Source organism: Dipodomys merriami, unplaced genomic scaffold (genome assembly GCF_024711535.1).
Source record: "Dipodomys merriami isolate MVZ:Mamm:240054 unplaced genomic scaffold, mDipMer1.0.p SCAF_6, whole genome shotgun sequence".
Taxonomy (NCBI): Eukaryota; Metazoa; Chordata; class Mammalia; order Rodentia; family Heteromyidae; genus Dipodomys; species Dipodomys merriami.
In genome coordinates, this window is record NW_027206179.1 from 21,670,311 (window position 1) to 21,689,233 (window position 18,923).

General features: G+C 45.5%; 1 protein-coding gene across 2 annotated transcripts in view; it reads right to left on the minus strand.

Moving 5' to 3' along the window:
• Positions 1-11,002: 11,002 nt before the first annotated feature.
• The window catches only part of Ipo5 (importin 5), a 58,754-nt gene continuing 50,833 nt past the window's right edge, over positions 11,003-18,923 (minus strand). For both annotated transcript variants that reach the window (XM_070002709.1, XM_070002710.1), the window contains exons 22-28: positions 18,059-18,170; positions 17,919-17,974; positions 16,702-16,824; positions 14,801-15,020; positions 13,419-13,647; positions 12,262-12,403; positions 11,003-11,149 (exon numbers count right to left, since the gene is read on the minus strand). In XM_070002709.1, coding sequence (XP_069858810.1) covers positions 11,063-11,149; positions 12,262-12,403; positions 13,419-13,647; positions 14,801-15,020; positions 16,702-16,824; positions 17,919-17,974; positions 18,059-18,170 — 969 coding nt within the window. In that variant the 3' untranslated portion in view covers positions 11,003-11,062. The remainder of the gene's footprint in view (positions 11,150-12,261; positions 12,404-13,418; positions 13,648-14,800; positions 15,021-16,701; positions 16,825-17,918; positions 17,975-18,058; positions 18,171-18,923) is intronic.

Consider the following 18,923-nt stretch of genomic DNA (forward strand, 5'->3'; position numbering starts at 1 on the left):
CCTCCACTCCTGGCTATTTTGGGCAGTTAATTGGAGATTAACTAGGATTATAGGCCTGAGCCACCAGCTCTGGACTTGTTTTTTCTGTCATTCAGATGACACCTCTGTCCCTTTGGTGGGGTGCTGGCTCTGCATTTGGATGCAGAACTCGGCCTGTCCCAGACCCTAGTGTGTGTATGCACGCGTGCGCACGCGTGCGCGCGCACACACACACACACAGACACACAGACACACAGAGCATGCTTCTTGCCATCCAGCTGCCCTCCCTGGGGACTCAGAAGGATACAGGTGACAGCCTCTGCCCCCAGCACACTGACATCTTGTTGCCCTTGCCCAGAAGGGGAAGGTCTACCTTCTAAAAGGGAAGGTCTACCTTCTAAGCAGCCTGTGGTTCCCCATTATATGCTTGCCCCCTCCCCTCCCCCCAATACCTCGTAGTCTCAAGGAGACACAGGACAAGCTGGCAAGGAAACCAGAAAGGATCTGAAATTGAAGCCAGAGTAACAAATTAAGATGAAATCACTAGCCAGGTGTCAGTGGCTCACGCCTGTAATCCTAGTTATTCAGGAGGCTGAGATCTGAGGATCACAGATCAAAACCAGCCCAGGCAGGAAAATCCATTGAGACTCTTATCTCCAATTAACCACCAGAAAACCGGAAGTGGCGCTGTGGCTCAAGTGGTAGAGCACTTGTCTTGAGCTGAAGAGCTGAGGGACAGAGCCCAGGCCCAGAGTTCAAGCCCCACAACCAACAACAAGAACAACAACAAAAAAGATGAAAGTCACTAAAAGAAACAAATATTTAAGAAGGGGGCAGAGGGGGAGAATGCAGGCAAGAATTCATTGTCTATCCCTCGAAATCAAGACATGTGAGGGAAGGGGTGGGTGAGAAGGGATGGGATTGTGGCAGGGCTAACACAGATCCACACGAATTGTCTTCCTATACCACTTTGTGAAATGGCAACTCCTTTGGACAACTACTTAAAGAGAATTTTTTTTAATTACAAAAAAGAACCTAAAAAAAGGAAATAAGTATTGTGTGTGTGTGTGTGTGTGTGTGTAAGAATATCCCAGATTAACAGCGGTGCTCCCTTGGGAGTTGTCCTTGGCAGTGGGACTCTTTCTTCCCCTTCCCTTGAAGAGAAACCACACCTAATGACTAAAATAATCTTGTAGAATGGCAAAAGTTAACATTAATCCTTTCCAGCAAGTCCAGGCATCCAGCACTCCCTGTTTTTTAGATGTGAGGCCGGTTTCCCATCCTTGATTGGAGCCTGGCTCAGTAATCCTTTGACCTGGAGAGGAATGCTGGGTCACAGGGGTCACCAGATTCCTAGATTGGAAAGTCAGGCCTGGCCAGGTCTCTTGGGAAGGGTGAGGATATCAGAATAGGAATGTACCCAGTGACCCCTTCTCTGGGGAAAGTTCAAACTGAACCCTTCCCCCAGGGTAGATGGCCCTCCATTTGAACCTTCAGTTCCACCTTCAGTACCTCAGGGCAGGCTTTCATCTTTTCTTTTTTCTGTAGGTCAGAGGGCTTGAACTCTGGTCTGGGTGCCATTCCTGAGCCTCTTTTGCTCAAAGCTGGCACTCTACCACTTGAGCCACAGCACCATTTGCAGCTTTTTCTGCTTATGTGGTACTGAGGAATCGAACCCAGGGACTCATGCATGCTAGGCAAGCATTCTACCACTAAGCCACCTTCCCAGCCCTTATTATTTTTTTTTTTAAGACAGGGTCTTGCTATGTAACTCAGACTGACCTCAAATTTATGACCCTCCTACCCTCTGTTCTATTTCAAAATATTTCATTTTTTTATGATGAAGTTTTTTTTTTGCAGTGACATGGGGTAATACTGCTAGGGTGAGCAGAACTCCCCCCAAAATTCCAGGGCTCACTCACTTTCAGAGAAATCCTTAGGAGCTGAGCCGTAGGTGTGAGCTGAGAGCTTATTTTATTACTTATTAGCATACATTAGTTGTATAGGGGGTTCACCGTAATATTTCCACACATGCTACCAATATATATATCAATCTTTCCATCTCACCTTCCCCCCCAAGTTTTTTTTTTTATGCCAGTTCTAGGGCTTGAACTCAGGACCTGGATGATGCCCCTGAGCTTTTTTGCTCAAGGCTCGTACTCTACCACTTTGAACACAACTCCACTTCCTGTCCCTGAGCTTTTGTGCTCTACCACTTGAACCTTAACTCCAGTTCTGGCTTTTTTGGATGACTAATGGTTCTCATCGACTTCCCTCAGATCTCTGAACCATGATCCTCAGATCTCAGCCTCTTGAGTAGCTAGGATTACAGGTGTAAGGTAACCATGAGGTCGCTGTAACAGGCCTTTCTTTCTTTTCCTTTCTTTCTTTTCTTTCTTTCTTTCATTTTTCTTTCTTTCTTTCTTAATTTCTTCCTTTCTTCTCTCTGTCTCTCTTCCTTCCTTTTTTTTTTTTTTGCGGTTGTGGGCCTTGAACTAAGGGCTTGGACGCTGTCCCTGAGCAATTTTGCTCAAGGTTAGTGCTCTACCATTTTGAACCACAGCGTCCCTTCCAGTTAATTGGAGCTAGTCTCAGGGCCTTTCCTGCCCCAGCTGGCTTTAATGATTCTCAGATCTCAGCCTCCTGAGTAGCTAGGATTACAGGCTGGGACCTCGGTGCTGGTCTCACTGCTTTTCTTAAATTCAACAGAGTTGATTGTTCTGTTCCCAAGCACACAACACGATGTTGACCATACTGATCCATACTCACTTTCTTTAGCCCTCCGCTCACCCTCTTTGTTGTTGTCCCACAAATCTGGATTTGTTTTTTGTTTTTCTGTCAGTTGTGGGGCTTGAACTCTGGGCCTGAACACTTCCTTCAGCTCTTCAGCTCAAGGCTAGTGCTCTACCACTTAAGCCACTTCCGGTTTTCTGGTGGTTTATTGGAGATAAGTTTCACGGACTTTCCTGCACCGGCTGGCTTTGAACCACAATCCTCAGATCTCAGCCTCCTGAATAGCTAGGATTACAGGCATGAGCGACTGGCGCCCGGCTGGATTTGTTTTTTGCAAAAGAATCACAAGTATTGTCCTACCTGCAATCAGATCATCATCATCATCATCATCATCATCATCATCATCATCATCATCATCATCATCATCATCATCAGCAGCAGCAGCAGCAGCAGCAGCAGCAGCAGCAGCAGCAGCAGCAGCAGCAGCAGCAGCAAGCTGTTTCCATGTGCTGGAGACGCCTGGGGAACAGCCCAGCCACCCTGACTGTAGGGCCGAGCTCAGGCACCACCTTGCCTTGGCTCTCACCCTTCACGATTGCAGTTACACAGCCCAGCCTTTATTAGTAGATCTCTGCCTTTCTCTGCACCCCCCTCCTCTTGTCTCTCTTTTTTCCCTCCCTCCCTCCCTTCCTCTCCCCCCTTCAGCTGCTTGGAAATCAGCTTCAGCTGTAAGCAACTTGAATAAACAAAAACATTGGAGAATTTTTTTCCCCTTTTCAACACCTGTGTATGAAACCTGCAACCCTTATTATTAAATAACCTTGTTGTGAGGAAAAGAATGATTTCATTCCAAAGCAGAAAAAGCACCTGAGTTTATTTGCTCCAAGCCAGAGTCTCGGTGTACCAAGATTGCCTGTCTGCACCGCGAATCGTTTTCTGCCCCCTGGCTGGCTCAAGCCTGGCGATGGCGTGAGGCCTTGGCCCAAGGTCCTGAAGATTTCAAAGCGCATCTCGATGGCTCCATCCTAAGGCTGCAAGCGAGCCCCTAGCCACAAGAGGGCGCGAGCGAGGAGGAACCCCCACAGGTGGCTGGTGCGTGGCAGGACATTCTTCCTGGAAGCGCACGGGAGGCGGAGGCGCAAGACCTAGGCGCAGGGGGGCGCGTGTTTGGAGAGCATCGCCGCGGGTCCAGTGACAGCTCAGAGCTCCGCACCTGGTTGGGGATGATTCCTTCACCCAGGGACGTGCTCAGCCACACGAGCACTTTTCTACCCTTGCTGGCTTCAACCTATGATCCTCTGGACTTTAGTCTCCTGAGTTACTAGGATTACAGGTGTGAGCCCCTGGCACCAGTTGAAAACACGATCTGTAGTTCCCAGAAGATGGTCACAGGGAGACCAGAATATGGGTGATATCTGAACACTGTGTGTGTGTGTGTGTGTGTGTGTGTGTGTGTGCAGGCACGCTGGTACTAGAGTTTGGACTCAGGACTTGGGTGCGGGTCTCTCCACTTTTTTACTCAAGGCTGGTGCTCTCCCACTTGAACCACAGCTCTACTTTGTTTTTTGCTTGTTAATTGGAGATAAGAGTCTCATGGACTTGACTGCCCAGGCTGGCTGCTCAGATTTCCACCTCCAGAGTAGCTAGGTTCTGATCACCTTGATTTTGTTTTTGTCACAAAGTAGTGTCTCCCCTAAAAGCACACACATACAGGTCTACTCCTCAAGGGTCTAGTAAAACACATTGCCCTTCACGATCACACCTCATGACCAGCCCCCACACACTTGAGTGAGAAGACAGCATGCACACGTGTATCTATTTGGTCTCCATCATTCCACCAACATTTTTTTTTTTCTGGTCCCAAGTCTTGAACTCAGGGCCCGGGCACTGTCCCTGAGCTCTCTTGCTCTACCACTTGAGCCACAGTGACACTTCCAGCCTTTTCTGTGATTAATTGAAGAGTCTCACAGAGTTTCCTGCCCGGGTTGGCTTCAAACCAAGATCCTTAGATCTCAGCCGGGATTACAGGCGTGAGCCATGGGCACCCGGCTCTGCCGGGAAATCTTGTTGGCTTGACTAGCAGCATCTGGGGTGGACCTGAGCTTGGCTGCCATCTCTAGCATCAGGCCTACAGCAGTAGCAGAAGGCACTATCCCCTCCGATCCACCTCCCAGCCTTGCCACTGGCTCCTTCTCACTGCAAGTCACCTCTCCTCTGCTGACCCCATGTCAGCCTGAAGCTGCAGATACCTGCCACATGCCCAGGCTTGTCACACTGACTGGGTCTGGGCCCCGAGACTCACCAGCGTTGATTGAGCACCACTGAGCTCCCATCACCACCCTGCAGTGATGTCTGGCCGGCTCTGTGCTGGACTCTGCTCCGCCTCCTTGCTGCGGATCCATCCTGCTCGCACCTCATGCAACAAGGCGGGGCTGGCACTCCCCACAGGACAAAGCTGGAGCTTGGCTCCTGAGGTGCTGTAAGTTAAGTCCTCACGGTGGGATCCCAAAACCGAGTATGAGCCCTCCCTGGACCCAGCCATTGTATTTACTGTTTTGGCAGTAATGGGGTTTGAACTCCAGGACTTGGGCTTACCAGCAGCACCTCTACCCTGAGCAATACTCGCAGCCCTTTTTGTTGTTTATGCTTGGACCACGATCCTCCTGTTATTCCTTGCATGACTGATGTGTATCATTGTGCCCTCATGAACTTCTTGCTTGGGTTGGTTTTGAACCTGCCTTCCTGATCACTACTCTTCAGGCCTTCATGTCCGCTAGACCCAGAGTTATAAACTTGAACTGGGTCACTGCTTGGTCTCCATGCCTGTGCTGGTGTAGCACAGACCTAGGGTGCTTCTGCCTCAGTGCTCCACCTGCAGAACCTGCATGCATGCATGCTTTCCTTTCTGCAGTAGCACTGGGTCCTGCCTGCATGGACTCCCGTTTTCCAGTTCTTTCTAGTGTGCCTTCGGCTGGGGTCCTGGGTTACATCTATTTCATCCTTCATCCTGGGCCTCAGTCATTAGAACGGAAGGCAGGCTGTGTGGACAGGTGGATGGGGCCGGGTGGGCACAGCTCTGAGTACTGCAGGGTGTGGTGGTGGCGGCCCAGGTGGGCCTCACAGGGACTCGCCCTGCCCGTGGCTCCATTTGCATGTTCCTGCAGTCCACTGGAGGAGCATACCCGGCGTGCTCTGTGCAGGAGGGGAGCAAATGCATCAAGTTGGACACCGAGAACAAGGATGGCAGTCAAGTCCAGTGGTGATCGGAAATCCTGTCTTCATCACGAAGGCTCTTTCCATAGACACAGGGCACCTGCAGACAGCGTATTCGCCATATGCTATGCGCACTCCTGCTCAAACCGTGTGGAGATGGCTCACATCTTCAGTTAGCTCCCTGACTAGTTATTTGTTTCTTCTTCTGGTACTGGGGCTTGGGCACTGTTCCTGAGCTGCTGTTTTGCTAGTGTTCTACTTGAGGCAAAGCTCCATGTCTGCCTTTTAAAACAAAGGTGGTTAACTGGAGATGAGTCTCACACTTTCCTGCCCAGTCTGGCTTTGAACCGCAATCCTCAGATCTCAACCTTCTGAGTAGCTGGGATTAGTCATGAGCCACCAGCACTTGGCTTGTCTAGCTTTTATTTTTTGGGTTGGTCATGGGGCTTGAACTCTGGGCCTGGGCATTGCTCCTCAGCTCTTCAGCTCAAGGTGAGCACTCTACCACTTGAGCCACAGTGCCACTTCCAGTTTTCTGATCGTTTATTGGAGATTAGAGGTTCATGGACTTTCCTGCCAGGGCTGCCTTTGAACTGTGATCCTCAGATCTCAGTCTCCTGAGTAGCTAGGATTATAGGCATGAGCCACGGGCACCCGGCCTGTCTCCAACTTTTTAAAGCAGAGATGCTCCTATACTGCCCTCTGAAGGTTCTCATATTTTTCTCTAGAAACAAATATTCAAACTAAAAATACCTAAAAATAAACTAATATCCCAAACCTGAAAACCCACATATAAACTACTCAGAAAGCCAGCTGTTGCTCATTTTTATTAAAACAACAAAAAGCACTAGTGCTATTTTCCATATACTTACTGTGGGTTTGGCTATTTACCAATTTTATTATAATTCAAGAATGAAGTCTTAAAGATGTAATTAAAATATTTTTCATACAGTTGAAGGTAAAATACCCCCCCCAATTTTTTTTTGTATCATCTCAGCAGAGGCAAGACAGATTTAAAATCATTTCCCTTCTGACTCCATGAATGAGAATTTTTGTAGGAGACCACCTGGTGGAGCAGGGGGAGGAATTCAGAACACAAGGTGACAAACAGGATGGCAGGAAAGTGGAAAGAGGGAGGGAGGGAGGGAAGGAGGGAGGGGAGCAGAAGATGCCATCAGGAGGGAACACACAGTCCTAGTGACAGAAGGAATTTCTAGCTGCAAGACAATCCCATGCCTCTTGCAATACTTAACACCAGAATAGTGACGGCTCTGTCCTGGGGGCAGCCTCTGGAGAACCCCCAGGGAACAGCAAGTGCTGGAGAGGAGCTGCAGTTCTGAGACCAACATACTAAGGAGGCCTGAAAACAAAGGACACTCGCTGGCAAGGCAGCTTCAAGACACACACAGCTTCAAGACACACACAGTCCGCCACAGAAGAGGTTAGAGAGGGGGGGACTGTTCAGGTAACAGGAAGCACCTCCTGCAGTGAGCCTGTGTGCAGTGGGCAGATCAAAGCCTCCCTGGTCTAGACTGCCTTTGCCATCAGAAAAAGACAAGACATTTAAGACAGCATGAACAGAACATGCGAGGCATGTGGAACCCCCATCAAAAGACCAAACCTGTAATTCACAGGTAGAGGAGGCAACGAGGTATAAGCTCAAGGCACAGGAAACACAATGAAATACTAGGAGAAATCTCGCCTGCAATTCAGGTACAAGCAGCTTTCAGAACTCAAACAGGTAATATCAGAAAAACAACACATTATTGTTAAAATACTAAGCATATAGAACAAAGAAAGAATATTGAGCACTGCAAGAAAAGTTAAAAGTCACAGACAAAGGCAAACCTATCAGAACAAAAGATTTATTTTTGGCTGGTCCTGGGGCTTGAACTCAGGGCCTGAGTTTCCTTTCGCTCAAGGCTAGCACTCTACCACTTGAGTCATAGTGCCACTTCCAGTCTTTTCTGAGGAGTTTGCGATGAGTCTCACAGACTTTCCTGCCTGGGTTGGCTTCGAACCATGATCCTTAGATCTTAGCCTCCTGAGTAGTGGGGATTATAGGTGTGAGCCACCGAAGCCCAGCTTATATGACAGATTTCTCACAGAACTCTAAAAGTGCATGGAATGACATATTCCAAGCCCTCAAATAACTGTACCGGCAAAGCTATTCTTTGCAGTTGGAGTTTATAACCTTCATGATCACCAAACCAGCACTGCAGAAAAGAGGATCCTACACAAGAGGAAGACAGTATGTGCAACCAGAAAAACAGAAGAATCCCGAGATTAGCAAAAGCAGATAGAAAAGCAGCAGACTTCCTAAAAATACCAATGACATAAAATACAATATACCTTTCAATATTAACAATGGTAATGGTCTCAATTCTCCAATCAACAGACATAAAATAGCAAGTTGGACTGAAAAGCACGATCTGCTGAATTCAAATTCCAGTACTGAATTAAGTCCTGGCTGGGCACTGGTGGCTCACGCCTGTAATTCTAGCTGCTCAGGAGGCTGAGATCTGAGGATCACCGTTCAAAGCTAGTCAGAGCAGGAAAGTCTGAGAAACTCTTATCTTCAATTAATCACCAGAAACCTGGTGGTAGAGCGCTTGCCTTGAGCTGAAGAGCTGAGGGACAGCGCTCAGGCCCAGTGTTCAAGCCCCATGACCGACAACACACACACACACAATACAAAACAAGTCCTGACAGTTTGTTGTTCACAGGAAACACATCTCACTGATTGGTTTAGTTGGATAGAAAACATTTTCCAGGCAAAGACAGAATGCAGCAGGCATAAAACATTTCTACCAAAATGAGTGTCAGATGAGACAAAGGCTGCTTCATTTTAATAAGGGGACTATCCATCAAGTGGGAGGACGATCATTAGCATACAGACATCAAATATTGGTGCATCTCATCTCATCATAACACTACAAGACTTTCAAACAGTGAAGATCTCACTATCCTCTCACTAGTAGATTCTCTAGAGGAAAAACAAAACAACAACAAAAAAAACACAAGAAACTTCATCCAACAAGCTGCAGCACACATTCTCAGGAGCCATAGAACTTTCTCTGAAATAGGTCATACTTTAGGACCAAGAGCTAACTTTCTAGGAAAAATGAAAGCAAAGATGCCAAAGGACATCATCTTTAGTCCTGAGCCTGGATTTCAGGCCACAGCCTTGAACACCAACCTTATACTTGATTTAATGCCACCCCCTACCCCCCTCCATAGTTTGACCCCAGGGCTCTGCGTCCTCTTGATCACCTCCCAGGTAGCTGGGATTACAGTGTAAGGCACTATGTCCAGCACTGGCTTTTATACTTGCCTTTGAAAACTGCAGTCAATATGGCCGCAGTGCGCCTGTCCGTCCTCTCCCTACAGGAGCATTACTGGGCTGTCTGGGCTGTCCCAGGGGTGGGTGGCATGGAAGCAGGCAGGGTGTGGCTACCAAAGCACTTAGCATGCTGCTGCTGTGTACCCCAAGTTCCCCACTAAAGCCCCACGTGTTTCAGGTCACATTCCACCCAGCTCAGGACACGGGCTGCTCTCCACCTTTCTTTGCTGCCAGTATCCTCACTGAAAGCCCAGGTGATGGGCATGATTTTACTGTTCTATTAAAGAAAGCAAAGGGCCTGCCTGTCACTTTTCCTCTGCCAGAAATACAGGGTTAGAAACTTCCAATACAGCCAAACCCTCTAGAAGAGTCCCACAGGCTCCACTGAAGGCGGCGGCAGAGTGGGAGGGGAGGGTGTAGCGTAAAGTTACTGTTTTCTGCCAGGGAACGTGGCCTGTGGCAAGGAAGAATTGAAGGTATTTCCTAACCAGAACTATCTACCTTATAATGTGTTCTATTCTGTAGTCTCTCTCAGATTTAGTTTAATAAAGTAATGCGAATCATTTAAGGAAAAACCTTTAATTCTGATCTATGCATAAAATTCATTTTTATATCACGGTTAAATGTAGTACAAACTATAAAAATGTTAACACTGAAGTTTTCAACAGAAATCTATTTAAGATCCCTTAGAAAAGTTATTTAAAGAAACACCACCAAATCATTTACTGCTGTGAGGTTAACACATAGAGAGAAAACATTCACACATTTTACTGAATTTTTCAGTAAATAATTTCAGCCATAATACTTATCACAAAATTAATACTTCCAACAGTGTGTGTGTCTCTATAGCAGTTACAGTTTGCAATGAAAACACTATGCCAGATCTGATGTATTCAGAACACTCTTGAGTTTTAAAACACTCCTGGTCAAAAGAAAAATATAAATTGCAATCCCCAAGGATACCAATTGTGAATGGAATAGGTGAGGAATAAATTAACTGGATGACAGTGAAATCTGGATGTTCAAGGTTGCACAAGGAAAATACTAGAGGAAAAACAGAGCCATAGCTATCATCTTAAAAAAATATTAGATCACTCTTATATTAAAAACATTAAAATGAATCAAACCAGACAGTACTGAGTTTTTACACAAGCGTCTTTTGTAGTCAACGTTTATTGAGGAGTGAAATGAGATGACTGTCAGACAAGCCAATGACACGTCACACTCCGGGCGGGTAGCGCAAGCCTCCCGGCCAGTCACTGCGTGAGACGTTTGGGGAAACAGAACCAAAGGAGACATCAACTATGACATCCTCACGCTTGTGGTTTGTATCGGGCTTCTGCACCCACTTGGTTTGCTGGGTGGAAGGCATCTTTCTATCCCACAAATGACTCACTCCAATTGATAGAACGAACACTTGGGTGAATAGTGATTTAACACACATCTATGCTGATTAATTGATCTTAAAGCTGTTTTTCCTTAAATGTCCTTATGTCTACTGAGAAAAACTAATTTTATTTCCCTCTCCCCTCACATGGGTGGGGGGAGATAGCAATAGAAAAATACTCTTCAGTGTACTGCAGGGTTTGCAGGCAACTCCCTCAGTGGGCTGCCAGAATCCACTGTAATTCCACTCTGCACGGGGCTGCTCCTGCTCTTGGCTCTCCTCTCCCGAAGAATGGCCTACACACAACACTACCGCTCTCTCCTGCTCAGAAACAAAACAAAGAAACCTAAACAAAAGGGTAAACGTTTATTTGGAGTTAGTTTTCTGGTGGGTGATATTAAGGCCCTTCAAGCAGAGTTCAGGAGCTCTTGTATGGCTGCCTGCTGCTCTGGACTGAGCTGTGCTATGCATTCAGTCCACAATCCTCCAGAAGTCTAGAAGAAAAAAAAAACACGGCGGAGTGATTAGACAGAGGGAAGGGATGGCCTGCGGGACTTAAGTCATCATCATGCACAGACCGAAATGTGACAACACGGTTTCCCTGGCTACCTTAATTTCAAGACTATTAGTGCAAAAGCAAGAAATCTGTTCCTCTCTTCAAAGTTTGCATAGTTTATAGAAAAATTTCTTCCCCTTTGCACTGATAAAGCTACACTAGCTATTGAGATCTTAAAGTAACCAAAACAACATATGCATTCAGGAAGTGATGAATGCTGCGCTTTTTGTTTGCTTGTTGGCTGTGGGGCTTGAGATCAGGGCCTGGGCACTGTGCTCCAGCTCTTTTGCCCAAGGCTACTGTTCCTACCACTTTGAGACACAGTGCCACTTTCAGTTTATGGTAGTTAACTGAAGAGAAGAGTCTTTCCTACCCAGGCTGGCTTTGAACTATGATTCTAGATCTTAGCCCCCTGAGTAGCTAGGATTATAGGCATGAACCACTAGTGCTTGGGCTCCACTTGCTACTTTTCCCCCCCTTAGGTGATATTAGAGTGCCTTGTGCTTCCTAAGGCAGTTTTTCTACTCCTTGAGCCACACTTCTAGTCCTTCTTGCTTTTGTTTCTGATCAGGGTTTACTCAGCATTGCCAGGCTGGCTGGAACTGTGATTCTATTTATGTTCCCCCCACAGCTTGCATGACAGTCACATGCCACCACGCCCGCTTTTTTATTGGATAAGATTGTAGTCTCCTGAACTTTTTGCCTAAGCTGGTCTAGAACCACAGGCCTTCTCATTTCAGCTTCCTGAGTAGTTATAATCACAGGCATGAGCAACCACAATAAGCTAACAACTATTACATCTTATCTTTCTTTCCCTTCAGATAAACAAAACAACTACATGATGAATATACGCCATGCACACACTGAGAGGCTTAAAATGTCCCAAATTTAAGAAAATTTTCCTTCTAACAAAATGGGGTCATATGGATAATCCAATTGAGGTAAGATAAAATGCCCTTTTCTCAATTTCTAACACAGAGTAGGGTGGGCGGGGACCCTGAGAAAGAAAAAGTCTACTTCAGTCTTCCTAATTCAACCAAATTAGCTTACCTGTACTTGGCGAACGACATTGGCCAGACGTTTGGCACAAGGGTCTTCATGTTTAATGGCCTCGTGCATTTCTCCTTCGGCGATTATGCTGAATATTTTGGGCAGATTGGAATTGTTTGGGCCAAGGACGATTGGGTGGTTACTGGCAAAAGAAAAATACACCTTCACAAATGGAACTTATAAAATATGCTAAGAGCTTTATAAATAATTCAATGCATTAACAAAAGGAAAGGCAGTTTTACTAACTTTTTGGACATCAACTAAGATAAATCTGAAGTTCAAAGAGAGATGAAGAAGGCTGGGAAGATGGCTTAATGGTAGAGTGCTTGCCGCTTGCCTACCATGCATGAAGCCCTGAGTTCGATTCCTCAGTACCACATACACAGAAAAAGCCACAAATGGTGCTGTGGCTTAAGTACTAGCCTTGAGCAAAAGCAGCGCAGAAACAGGGCCCAAGCCCTGAATTCAGACCCCAGGACTGGCAAAAAAAAAAAAAAACCCAAACAAAAACAAAACCAGAAAGAGTATTTCAAGAGTAAATGGGGAAATAAATTCCAGGTAGCGGCAATGGAAAAACACAGGTAAATGTAAGTGGAATTGTAGTCTTTGTCACTGAGGGTAACAGTAGTCACTTCTCAGATGACCCAACAGCCCGGAGAACGGGTTTCAGGTGGAGGCCAGCTATCCTATTCTGCACAGCGTCTACCTGCCAGCCGAGGCACTAGCACAGCACTTGTGTATCATGAAGGAATATAGGCCTGCTGCAAGTCCAGTGGTTTTGCTGGGTTTATTCATGCTAAAAACAATAACAACAGTGATAGAGCCAAGAGTGAACTAGTAACAGGGGAATGCAGACTTAGAAAACAGACACAAACAATACGGGTTTGATCTCAGAAGCTCCTATAGTTCAGTCTCTGTTGCTCACCTCTGATATACTCAGGGGCCTAAAACAGGATAAATACCACCACAGCTGGAAGTAAGATTCGTGATGGCCTGCTGATGTACTTTTTGAATAAAAAGCACCGAAATTCTAGAGGGTCAAATAATGTCATTAACAATGTATTTGGTAACTTTAGGACATTTTCTAAAGTACCCTCAACTATTAAATTTAATTCCATCATACACAACTCAGCAGTACAAATTACTGGGCTTCTTACCTTTCAATCAAGTCGCACAGGTAACTGAAAGTCTGAACAGCTTCTTCCTTATCTTCATGTAGAGGCAGCCAAGACAACCAGTGTGGCAGGACTTCTTCAACGTTTACACAGTCGGGCTTGAACTTCATCATTTTGCCTACTGCTGAGATGCAGTTCTCTGTGGCATTGACATTTTCTTTGGTCTTAGAATCCGCAGACTGAATAACTCTCACAAGCAGCGGAAGTGCTTCTGAAAGCAGCATTGCGAGAAAGGCCAGTTAAAACTCCCATTTTTATACAAATGAATATGAATAACTATATTTGGGATCTGCTTATTATTTAAGGATAGAGAAATGTGAAAGGAAGTTCTGTGCTCAGAATGGGAGCGAGGGGGATACCAGGCTTCGTCAGGGGTGCTAGTACCTCATAGGGACCCAGCGACAACACTGCTCATCACCCAAGGGGACTCAAGTTTTAAGACCTCTATTCCCTAGAGTGTAAAAAGTCCTCTGCTAAGGCCACGGGCCAAATTCCAAGTGAGATACAGCCAGGAAAGGCTACAGTAGAGGCGGCTTTGATTCTACTTGGGTTTCATTTCCATTTCTACAAGGCCTTGAGCTCTCAGCTTTTTTGCTTATGACTGGTGCTTTACTGCTTGAGCCACACCTCCCACCTCTGGCTTTTTTGTGGCTATTTGGAGGTAAAAACGGAATTTCTTGTCTACCCAGGCATGCTCCAAATTGCAATTTTCAAATCTCAGCTTTCCAAGTAGCTGGGATTGTTAAGTATGAACCACTGGTGCCTAGCTAAAAATTAACTCATATTTTTTATTTTTGGTTGGTGTGGGGCTTGAACTCTGGGCCTGTGCGCTGTCCCTCAGCTCTTCAGCTCAAGGCGAGCGCTCTACCACTTGAGTCACAGTACCACACTTCTGGTTTTCTGGTGGTTAACTGGAGATAATCTCATGGACTTTCCTGCCAGGGTTGGCTTTGAACTGTGATCCTCACATCTCAGCTTCCTGAGTAGCTACCATTATAGGCGTGAGCCATCCACATCTGGCTTTTTTTCTTTTCCTCTTTTGTGCTAGTCCTAGGGTGTGAACTCAGGGCGTGGGTACTGTCCCTGAGCTTTTGTGCTCAAGGCCTGTGTTCTACAGCCAAGAGTCACCTCTCTACTTCTGGTGTTAATTGGAGATAAGAGTCTCATGGAATTTCATACCTGGGCTGACTTTGAACTGCAATCCTCACATCGGAGATATCAACACCCAGCTCAAGAATAAACTCTTAAGCACTATAAAGGAGGTATTTGAAGAGGCGAATATTTAGGGCTATGACAAAGGAAACCAAGTAGGCGCAAGAAGCATGTCTGCAATGAAATGCATGCAGGATGATAAACAAAAGTACCTGTACAGAAAGGGCGATAGTTATCTCCACCGTACTGTGCCATGACTCCCAGGCCATATGCTGCTGCCTGTCTGACCTCTGGGCTGTTATCACATACGTACTGGAGCATTGGCCGTAAGAAATATTCTGCATACTTAAATGAGGCTGGACTACAGTGTTCTATGACATCATCAAAGATGCACAAGCCCCATTGTCTGTCTGGCCAGGGTCTATGTGGACACTACAAAAAAAGAGATTGTTTTACCTGTAGACTGGTATACGATAGGAATGGCAAGAAATATTCACTACTTACATAGATGTAACTGACACAGGCAAAGGGAAACAGTGACGTGAACAAATCTACTTTGTAGGGAAGTCAAGGTAGGCAGGTGCAGTGTGGGACTCCATGCCTTGTTACCCAACAGGATGGCTTAAAGCCAGGCCTGGACAATATGGTGAAAGTATTTTGCCACCCCACACTCTCTAGAAGACAAGCATAATCCTAAATAATAAAATATAGCAATATAAAAAAAGGGGGGGGAGATATTCAATAAGCTAGGTTATGTGTGGCTATTCCTTTTTAAATATATTCTAGGTATGTGATGATGGCTTAATTATTCATTTTTTTTAATTTTGTTTTTGCTAGTCCTGGGGCTTAAACTCAGGGCCAGGGGACTGTCCCTGAGTATCTTTGTACTCAAGGCTAGTACTGTACCACTTAAGCCACAGCACCATTTCTAGCTCTTTCCTGAGTGGTTTACTGGAGATAAGAGTCTCATGAACTTTTCTGCCCAGGCTGGCTTTGAGCCACATCCTCAGATCTCAGCCTCTAGAGTAGCTAGAATGATAGGTGTGAGCCAGCGGCCCCCAGGCTCATGCCTGTCACCCTAGCTACTCTGGGGGCTGAGATCTGAGGATCGAGGTTCAAAGTCAGCCTGGGCAGAAAGTCCGTAAGACTCATCTCCAATTAACCACCAGAAAAACAGGACGTGTGGCACTGTGTCTGAAATGGTAGAGTGCTTGCCTTGAGCTGAAGAGCTGAGGGAAAGTGCCCAGACCCAGAGTTCAAGCCCCACCACTGACAAAAATACAAAACTGAAAACATAAAGGCATTATATCATGGCGTGTCAGCACAGGCTCATCATGTGACACAGTGCACCACTTTGGGGGAGGATGCTAACAGGGAGCCATGTGCTGTGGGGAAGAAGGAAGATCTGTACGTTCTGCTTACTTTGATGAACCTGAAATCGTTTCCAAATAAAGTCCACAAAACAAAAATCAAACATAGAAGCTATTTATCCATAATCTGTGACAATCAGGAATTTTCTATGGTACACTAAAAAAATGTAGTCATTCTGTGTCTGCTCATTTAAAAGGGCATACTAGTCTGAAGTAATGAAAAACCACTTGTATGTCTTTAGAATGTACTGTAACTGCTCCATGGAAAACGTAATTAGCAATTTTCAAGACTCTATTAAGATCACATACAAGACAATACATTATAGTTAAAAAAGTCTCAGGAAGGGGGAAGGAGTTGGAGGAAGGCAAAGTAGGAAAAAAATGAGGGAGGGGGTAACAATGTTCGACAAGAAATGTATACTCATTCATCGGTGCGGGGGGGGGGGGGAAGGGGGGAAGGAGAAGGATTGGGATTGGGGGGGAGGGGGGAGGCTGGGAAGGGATGTGAAGGGTAAACAAAGGAGGAGGCTGCAATGCTTGGTAAGAAACGTACGCATTATCCTGCCCATGTAAATTGTAACTCCTCTGTACAGTATGTTCACAAATAAAATTAAATTAAAAAAAAAAAGAAATGTACTCATTATCTATTACCTTACTTATGTAGCTGTAGCCCTTCTGTAATCACCTTTAGAACAAAATAAAAGTAAAAAAAAAAAGTCTCAGGTAGACAGGGTAGTACTTACTATTAGGTTGACAATTAATGGAAGCAGCTGCTCAAACCATGGCAACACCTTTTCCTTGTAGCTACTGAATATTGAGTGTAAAATGTCTGACACTTTGGTCAGAATATAAACATCATTATCATCCTAAAAGAGAAATACAACAATTCACTCTCAGATGAGTTAAAAATGTCATTTCTAGTACCAGTACCAACAGTTATTTAAAAAAAAATTCTTTCCTGTTTTAAGAGCATATTATCAAGAAACTAGAGACTAGGGGATAGGAAGTTGGCTCAGTGGTAGCACAGTGGTTGGCACAGTGCTTGCCTTCTATGCATGAGGTCCTGGGTTCAATTCCTCAGTACCATATAAGCAGAAAAGGCCAGAAGTGGCACTGTGGCTCAAGTGGTTGAGCACTAGCCTTGAACTTAAGAGCTGAGGGACAGCACCCCAAACCCAGAATTCAGGCTCCACAACCAACAACAGAAACAAAACATCTAGGGACTAAATTTTAGAGACCAAAATAATCTTGAAGATTGTCATATCAATTTAAAAAAAGGATATGATAAACATCACACTGATTGCAAAGATTTTCCTGGAATATACTTAGTGGAGGATGGTTAAGCATTAATCTGATTGTCTGTTTTTGTTTTTTGACACAGCTCCTTCACTCTGGAGTAGGTTTGGTGGGAAGCTTAGGGACTTGAGCCTAGCAGCAGCGGCATCGGGCAAGGGAGGCACCTGAACAGCAAGTGCTGGCCCAGCAGAGGGCCACAGATGTTGTAACCACACAGCTGAAATTGGATGAAAAGCGAACTGACTTAACACTGCAAAGAAAGCTTCAGACTGTCAACACTTGTTGGTGTGTGAGGTGATTCATAGTTCTACTTCTTTTTAATATAGCCCTGGGCTTTGAATTCAAGGGCCTCATGCTTGTGAGGCAAGAACTACCAGCTGAGTGTGCCAACTGAGGTCACTAATATTGAACATGACAGAACAGTACCAAACCCAACAGCTGATGTGAGCAACACATGTGAAGAAAGCACTGCACTGTGGGGCATGAGGCACTGAATAAAGCGTACACACATAGCACCCAAGACCAGTTCATTTCCAATCACATGAAATTCCATCACCTTCTGCCAAAGACTTCCAAATGTCAGAATGCAAGTAGGAGGAACCAGAAACAAACGCATTTAAAACTTGTATGCAAATGATGGTAAATGAAGTGCAGGAGTAATTACCTCATCTTGTAGTGACTCTTCAACCTGTTCATCATAGTCTTCATCTTGTCTTTTAACTAAAACAACACCCAAACAAATATTTATAAATGGTCACTAAGGATATCAAGGATTTCTCAGAAATAAAAGCACGACAAACTTACCCTGCCGTAATTCTTGATTTTTAAAATGTTCTTCAAGCTTTGCCTTCAATATGCCCCCGAGTTCTTCGAAGTGCTCGTTGTTAAGGCATCCGTCTCCCATGACTTCAATGCACTAATGGGTCCAAGACAGAGAGCACCCATAAGAGGCAAGGGATTGTAACAGAAAGTTTCCTTGCATTAAGGCACAAGTCTGGGAAATAGGAATGCAGTTGAATATCCTAGAAGATGACTGGTTAAGTAAATAGATATGTAGAGCCTTTTTTTTTTATTGGTCGTGGGGCTTGAACTCCGGGCATAGGCACTGTCCCTGAGCTCTTCAGCTCAAGACAAGTGCTCTACCACTTGAGTCACATTGCCACTTCTGGTTTTCTGGTGGTTAACTGGAGATAAGAGTCTCATGGACTTTCTTGCCCAGGCTGGCTTTGAACCATAATCCTCAGATCTCAGCTTCCTGAGTAGCTAGGATTACAGGTGTGAGCCACCACGCCTGGCATGAGGAGAGCTTTTTGAGGAGAAATTAGAAGCACCCCTTTCAAATGCGTACCAGGCACATTATCCTGGTTCTTGAGCATTCCAAGGTGGAGAAGACAAAGCCAGCTCCCAAAGAGCAAAATTCCTAAGCCCTCAACCCAGTGCAAACATGAACTGAACAGAGGGTAACAAGTGTCCGAACGGGCAGGGCAGGTGAGTGGGGTGGAGGCAAGTGGTTTGGGAGGAGCCATGAAGGCATTCACTGGAAGGGAGGAAACTAAACTGCAGGAGTATAAATGATGACAAAGGGAAGAACCCTTACAGCCTCGGAGCATGCTAGAGAACTGTGGATGTGAATGAGTAGGGAAAGGACGCAATAGCCACAAAGAAGGAA